This window comes from Cicer arietinum, chromosome 1 (assembly GCF_000331145.2).
Source record: "Cicer arietinum cultivar CDC Frontier isolate Library 1 chromosome 1, Cicar.CDCFrontier_v2.0, whole genome shotgun sequence".
NCBI classification, from domain to species: domain Eukaryota; kingdom Viridiplantae; phylum Streptophyta; class Magnoliopsida; order Fabales; family Fabaceae; genus Cicer; species Cicer arietinum.
The window spans coordinates 53,438,937-53,447,138 of NC_021160.2; the positions used below are offsets into that span (position 1 = coordinate 53,438,937).

Consider the following 8,202-nt stretch of genomic DNA (forward strand, 5'->3'; position numbering starts at 1 on the left):
TAAATAAAAAATTGCTATAGGTTTGAAACAGATGTATTTGTACAATCCAAATAAAATTGTACTAATTAAATAATGATGATTCTCCCTCTGCCAACTATATGCAAGTCATAATTATTCCCATTTACAATTTTATTAAAAAAGTATAGAAAATACCTTTCTTAACATATGCCTATTTTTTTATCAGTGAGTGTTTGAATTAAAGAAATAAATTTTATAATAAAAAAATTAATGAAAGAAAAGACTCAATTATTAATGTTTTAAGTGCGTATACGGTCTAATTATGTATAAAATTTAGTTATACATTTGTCCACAATACACATCCTTATAATTCAAAAATATAAACTTTTATACACAACTTTTTTTAGTAATGAGACTCTCTATTTTATTTAAAATAAATTGGAGAAGATTCGTCTTAAAACATTTCAATCATTCTCATTAATTTATTTTGACTGAAATCACTATAATTAATAATAAGAAAAAAGAATTGGGGTCAAATAATAAAAAACTAATGTATACGTATGTAAAATCGTTTTATAAAAGCACATAATTAAATAATATAATTTTGTTTATTAATGTAATAGTTAAAATACTTTTATAAATATCCACATGATAATATATAATTATGACAAGTTATTCATAGAAACATATACTTTTGGAAAATTTCAATATTTTAAATGAAATAATTTATCAACAAGCTTTAAGCATTAATTGATACAGTTTTTCTTTTTGCTCTAATTTTTCTTCCTATTTTCAATTTCCTTTTGAACCACTATTTCTATTTTCTTAAAATTTTCTATATTTTTTGTTTAAATATATTTTTAATTTTTGTAAATATATTTATTTTTTATTTTAATTATTAGAAGTTTTGTTATTTAAATTTAATCAATGTAAAATTAGATACGATTAATTTTACTCGCAAACGTCAAATAAAAAATTTATAAGTAAATCGCCGTAATTTAAAAGAATACGAGTTTTCAAAAACTTCCTAAATTTTACTTTTAATTTGTATTTATATATTTTTTAAATAATATTAATTATTAAATAATAATTAATATTAATTAATAATATAATTTTTTTAAATTTTTAATATATTATAAAAAATAATACGTTGATTTGTATTTATAAAATCACATACTATAAAAAAATAAAAATTGATAAATAAAAAAATAATATATTTCCACCTAAGACATATTTAAATTTATATTTTTTTAATATACTGCCTACTCTGAAAATATTTGCTTATTAACTATAATTTTTTCTTTTATTAAAAATCACTACAATGCAAAGAATGTCAAAAAGGAAAACTACTTTAAATAATGGAATGTAATAAAAAAAAAACTAAAAAAAAACCACAAAATGAACGTGTAGGAAAGGAGAAGAAGAAGAAAGAAAGACGAAGAAAGCGAAAGACAAAGAGCATTTTCAAAACTTCAAACTCTTGAAAAAATTTCACAGAGAGAGGGCTCTCTCTCTCTCTATCTATCTCTTCTCTCTCTCTCTCTCATCTCTCTCGCTGAAACCCTAGCGCGTTCACGGAATTCTTTTTGCCTTATAAGCAAACATTCCGGCAATCCTAAACTTCCTCCGCCGGGAATATCTTATGAATCGCAGTCGGAAAACACTCTGTTCTATCAATTTAGCTAAGCTAGGGTTTCAGTTAGATACAGGATTCAGAGATCTCTCTATCTCATAACTCAACTAATTAACCGATTTTTGATTTCTTTTTTAATTTTTTCTAATTAAGCATCGTAACTGCCGCCGAACCTGGAAACGGTTACCGGCTACCGGATCCCTAATTGCGATGGCGAGGGGAGGTCAGTGTTTCGAGAAGCTTCGGAGGTGTGTTCGGACGGTTTTTTTCGTAGCGGCATTGGTGGTGTCGCTGCTGGTGACGTCATTGCCGGTACTCGTGGCGGTTGTTGATGTGATTGTACCTTGCGTTTTGATTTCGAGCTTCACGTGCGTTAGGTGCTACGGTTTCAAGGAGCATTTGAGTCGATATTCTTTTAAGAGTTCATTGACGGATATTCCTCTTGTTTCGGTTATAAGATCCTTCATCATTATCTGTATGATCCTTTTCAAAAGCCTTTTTGTTTGCATTGTGATGTTATTAAATTATGACACTCTTGTTGCTGGTATTCCAAGGAATTATATATTGTGCTTCAAATTTTACTTTATCATTATCAGTCAGAACAAGTGATTTTACTTTATAATACGTTGCCTAATTTGATCACAGGGCCATTTGTTTCTTAGTTTATTTTTATTGTATTGCATTGTGTTTCGACGAAGATAAAGATTGCGTTGTGTTTCATGTCATATAAAATTTATGTTCTGTTCTGCTGGTGTACATGAAATTATAAAGTTGAAGTTCATCAGGAATTTAAGATTTATTTTTTATTGTTTTTATCTTACTCCTTTTTATGTGTGTGTGTTTTCTTTGAAATAAAAAGTAAAATGAATATTATAGTTTAGAAATATTATGTTTTGAGTTAAATATGAAGTAGGAGTAGTAGTAGTGTCTCTTTTGTTGCACTTTTTGGATAGAATGTTCTTGTTATTATTACCAAATGAGTTATACTTTTCTCAATTTGTATTCTGCATACAAAATACAAAATATTTACAAGGTGTAGTAGGTGAATAGTGTCGTTTTCATGTATACAAGATTGGTTCTCATGCTGTAACTTTTTTTTTTCCTTTTAAACGAATGCAGGTGTTTATTCAATTTGTGATGGTCCTGCTCTCTCACATGGTCCTTATCTTGGAACAGTGACTCTGTCTTCCTTTGTTTCAATTGTTGTCCTTTCAGTCAAAGCTTGTGTTTTCACTGTTAATTCTCAGATTGAAGGGGAAGCTTCGGGTTCCCTTGCGAGGAAGATACTTCATTTGAAGAAGTCATGGGGAATGCCTATCTTATTTCTCTCGTCAGTTGTGTTTGCCCTCGGCCATGTTGTGGTTGCTTATAGAACCAGCTGCAGAGCAAGGAGAAAGCTTATGTTTCATCGAGTTGATCCTGAAGCGGTAAGTTTTGGATTAGTTTTCTAGCCTCATAACAACATCTCAGTCTAGTGCTCAGCGTGCTTGTTTCTTTTTCTTGACTTATGTAGTTGTACTTTTTTTCTCCAGCTTGAAAGAAATTTTCTGAATTCACAACGCTTAAATCAATCTATTGTATTTACTCTGATGACGCACTTGTAAAATTATTTATTTATTTATTTCTTGCAAATTAAGCAGGTCCTTTCATGCAAAAATGTTTTCTCTAGCTATCAGAAGGCCCCACGCTCTCCTATTCCTTCCGGGGGGAGAACCCCAAAAAGTGACAGTGAAATGAAGCGGAAGCCATTTGGAGCAGCTCGTGATGAAGAAGTGCCAGTCAGATTACTTGCAGAATCAGACAGCTTGTTCATCACCTGCCAAGGTCTTACTCTCCATTACAAGCTAAGCCTCCCTGGCTCACCTCCTTCACTTAGCTTGTCCTCATCATCCTTCGTCGAACCTAGTTCTGTTTGCTACACTTCATCAATGTCTGGGGGGCTATCGAAATTTAATAGGCAATTGCCATACGTCTCTTCAAAAATCCAGCGACAACTCTACAGGACTTATAGCAATCAATTCAATGACTCATCTTTATATGCTCCTCTTTTATATGGTCCAGTAACTTCTCCCCCTCTTTCCGAAGATATCCCTGTTTTGCATCTTGATGAAATTGGTGAATATGATGAAACCGTTAAATCAGATACTCTGTCTTTGGATCAAAAGTTAGAGGGCATGGGCCAAGTCGGTATTGTTTTAATACATGGGTTTGGTGGTGGAGTCTTCTCTTGGCGGCACATAATGAATTCTCTCGCTCGGCAGAGTAATTGCACGGTTGCTGCATTTGATAGGCCTGGTTGGGGATTGACTTCAAGGCTGCGGCGGGAGGACTGGGAGAAAACAGAACTGCCTAATCCTTATAAACTTGAAACTCAGGTGATTATTATTTATCCTTTGCACAAACTATTTTAGAAAACATACCCTATCAAGAGGTATGATGTGATTGCTTCCCTTTCAAGTGGAGAGTTTACTTCTGGCTTCGAAGGCCTAGAGATTTCAGTTTTTCAACAACCAACAGGCTGTCCAAAAAATCCACTTATGATGGATCTATATTTTTCAGGTTGACCTGCTTTTGTCTTTCTGTTCGAACATTGGATTTTCTTCAGTTGTGCTAATTGGTCACGATGATGGAGGGTTGCTTGCTTTGATGGCTGCACAAAGAGTTCAAACGTCAATGAATTCTTTCAACGTGAGTATTTCTTCCTGCTCTCTTTTGTTAAGTAGATTACTTAATCAATTTGATGAGCTGCATGGGGCAGCTTGGCTTTTATTTGGAAGCACATGTACAGTCAAAAGTGGACCTATTGAACTAAAGAAGTTAGTTGGTGTGTATTATGATAGCTAAGGTGCTAAGTTTCCATTCAAATAACAGGATGAGTTGAGAAATTAAGCAATAGTGCAATATGTTTCTGTAGATTTCATGATATATTTTTGGCATTGTGTTATGTGTTCACAGTGGCTTGATAGAATCTACTCAATGGGAATAAAAGGTTATTGTAATTTTCGGATTAATGCACATTCATATATTGCATAACATGTTAATTGCTAACTATGCAACAAAGTAGTAATGAGTTATGACAACGAAAAACGGACAAGGAATAAGTACTTAACATTTATGTAACTTGGTATTTAGTTATTTGTATATGTATGAATAATTCACTTTAACAGGTCACATTACTGAGATTTGGTAAAGTTGTCCTATGCAAACTAGCAGTAGTTAATGATCGAGGTTATAAATTATGGTTAATGTGCATTTGACGTTTTATTAAGTTGTTGGTTTTTTTTGTCATTCAGGTTACAGTGAAAGGGGTTGTATTGCTAAATGTTAGCTTGTCTAGGGAAGTAGTTCCTTCCTTTGCCAGAATCCTTCTGCATACCTCACTTGGAAAGAAGCATTTGGTTCGGCCGCTACTAAGAACCGAAATCACTCAAGTGATCAATAGGCGGTCGTGGTATGATGTTACCAAACTGACAACGGATGTTTTGACTCTCTATAAGGTATATAGGTACCATAAGCTACACATTTTTATATGAACTGGAACTGCACTCTTTTTCAGCTTCAAATTTCAGAGTTTTCTCATTGATTATAAGTTTAATCTGCAGCCTTTTATGTGATCTTTCTATTGCTTTTTGGCTTATTCTGGATGCTTGTTCCCTCGCGCTTTTGTTGAGCATCACTTGGGAGAAAAATTTATTGACTTGGGTTACCCATGACTGTTCTTGTGTGTTTAGGCTCCGCTATATGTAGAAGGATGGGATGAAGCAGTTCATGAAATTGGTAAATTGTCATCTGAAAACGTCCTTTCTGCAAAAAATGCAGAATCATTGCTACAAGATGTAAAAGGGGTTTCATTGTTGGTCATAGCTGGTACTGAAGATTCACTAGTTTCTCTTAAATCTTGTCAAGCGATGGCATCAAAATTTGTGAATTCTGTAAGTATCCATAACCCAGTTGATTTTATCCATTCTCCACAATGTGGATATATGAAATTAGTGTGTGTGCTTGGTAGTAGTGGAAAATGCAAGGTAGAAAATAAAATACCCACATTTTTTATTTCCCAAGCATTTTTCATGACATACGGTTAGTTTTTCTAATACTTATTATCCATTTCACATGCAGAGACTGGTTGCAATCTCAGGATGTGGTCATCTACCTCATGAAGAATGTCCAAAAGCGTTGCTTGCAGCTGTATTACCCTTCATCGGTAAACTGTGCTCTGTAAATAACTTGCAAAGTCAGTAGGTCATCTCTTTTCCAGTTTATACATAAGTCAATCCATTGTAGGGTGCTTTTCCTTCCCATGTCCTCTTTTATTTCATCTTTCCTTTATTTGCTTTTTATGCAATATTTACTTACTTCAAGAGAAAGAGATCAAAGGCATCATCTCTTCTCTTGGGTATTTTTGATGTGCCAGTTTTATTTTAACCCTTTTATTTTTTTTAGCTGTTAATAGTTGAGCTGCTTGTCGCTTCGCACTAAAAGAAAGTGGGAAGTGGATGACATAATTTGTAAATTTATCATGAGTTTGATAATGAATATAATTAGCATGGTTGTTTCCAGCTGCTGGATGTTTATCATTCCGACCTTTATGCAGCACTTCAAATTTGGTTACAGTAAATAATGTGGTAATTATTTTAAAACAATTTTTTTGATTTTCGGAAGGAAGGGTTAGGAGGGAATTGAAACTTGAAATGGAGGGTAAATATTTCAAGTATTATTATTTTTTAAATGAACGAAATAAAATGAGAACTTGTCGGCAAGTCTAATGTCTTAGTTTTTCCCCTTATTTTTCTAAATTTTATATAACTTAAATAGAATTTAATATTTTATTTTGCATATATTTCTTTCATATTTTCAATTTACATTTACTTAAAATATTTAATATCAGGCTATAAATTAACGATGCTTTGTTTTTGTGTATAAACTTTCTATCTATATGAAAAATCATGTATCTTATAACAGTAATATAATAATAACAATTATTATTATTACTTTAGCTCGGAAAACGATTCGCTGAATGACAAAATTCATCTTGTTTCTTTAAAAAAAAAGATAATATTCATGTTGTTTCATTAAAAATGAGTACAATATTCATGTTGTTTGATCAGTAAACTTAAAATGAAAAAAGAAATTCAGAATTAGATTAGACTTTTAGTATTTGAACATCTAATCCACATGCATTAGTGCTGTTAATGAAGAAATGGAAAAGTGTTATTTCTACAGAGTAAGGTAATCTCTATTTCTAAAAAGAAATATTCTTTAGAGTGTATAAAGGTCCTCATAACAATTTTCTTTTCCTAAAAAAAAAAAACTTTTTCTCACCAATATCTAAAAATAGTGAAAAATTTCAACTCTTATTTAAGTTGGTGGTGGCTAAGCTGGATTTTGTTTTCTTGTTGTATCGTGCTTTGGAGAAAGGATTCCTTGACTGTGATGCTTCGGCGTTGCTTTCTTTTATGGCAGCAACAATATGTATATGTTGGTTCTGTGTTTGTCGACATTTGGGTCATCCCTTCATGGTTCGGTGTAAGAATTTTTTGCTAATGCAGAGGTGCATTATTTTGTTGCTTTTGACAGCAACGTTTTGTAGTTTTTTCCTCATGTGCTCAGAATTCTGTTTTATCCATCTTAGACACATCTGCGTGCCTTCTTCTTCTTTTAATATATTCCTTTGATTATAAAACTTTAATCAAAATATTTGGGTTTTTTTTTTACAAAGTATGGTTTAGATTTCAATCAAAACGTTTATCAGTTGAAAATTTATTAAAATTTAGATAAATTTTCAGGGATAAGCTTTCAAGAGGAAGAAAATTTGGAGCTTTTTGTGGTTTTAATTTCAAGTTAAATATGTTTGTCACAAATCACAATTAATCCATACGAAACCTCAACTTATAATTTTCTCAGACTATCACTCATTGAGCACTAACCTGAGACGTCGGACCTAAGATTAAGATTTTAATCATTAATCATACTTGAGATGTTTGTATTATATACTATAGATTTTAATATTTGTAATTTATTGCTTATTAACAATAGTTCTATTATTATATTGTATGTTTCTTTAATTTGAATCTATGTGCTATTTGATGTTATTTAATTTAATTATAAGTACTCTGATCTATACCTCTGTTCAACTTTTGCTTTTGGATTAAATCACTCCATTTTAAAATTAAATGATAATATCAAAATTTTAATATTCATTTTAATTTATAACTTCAATTATTATATTTATTCGCCATTGATTCAAATTCGTTAAATTAAGATTTAATTGGACTTTTGGGTTTTATTGTTTATTCTAATTTTATCTTGATCTGTTAAAAAATTCATTTGTGTCGTGTTTCGAATGTTATGTATTTTAATTTTTTTTTTTAATTCTATACTTAATGTAGTTGAAATAATTTTATTTGATGGATTGATGGACTTTTTTTTTGTCAACAATAGATTGTTGGACTATGTGACGAACAAACACAAATAACATGGATTGACACCACTCAACATTGTCAACCATATCTTCCCAGAGTTTATCATTTGTGACAAATCTAGAGTAGTGGATCCGAAACCCACACATAAACTGTGGGGTGTGACTCACAAATCATAAAATACTTTGTACC

At 31.5% G+C, this 8,202-nt stretch overlaps 1 protein-coding gene across 1 annotated transcript; it reads left to right on the forward strand.

The window, feature by feature from the left end:
• Positions 1 to 1,659: 1,659 nt before the first annotated feature.
• LOC101496896 (uncharacterized) lies at positions 1,660 to 6,150 on the forward strand. The gene is made up of 7 exons (XM_004486646.4): positions 1,660 to 2,066; positions 2,711 to 3,018; positions 3,232 to 3,966; positions 4,151 to 4,279; positions 4,885 to 5,088; positions 5,323 to 5,523; positions 5,711 to 6,150. Exons 1-7 carry the CDS (start codon positions 1,802 to 1,804, stop codon positions 5,831 to 5,833), a joined length of 1,965 nt encoding a protein of 654 aa, XP_004486703.1. The 5' UTR covers positions 1,660 to 1,801; the 3' UTR covers positions 5,834 to 6,150.
• The last annotated feature ends 2,052 nt before the right edge of the window (positions 6,151 to 8,202 follow it).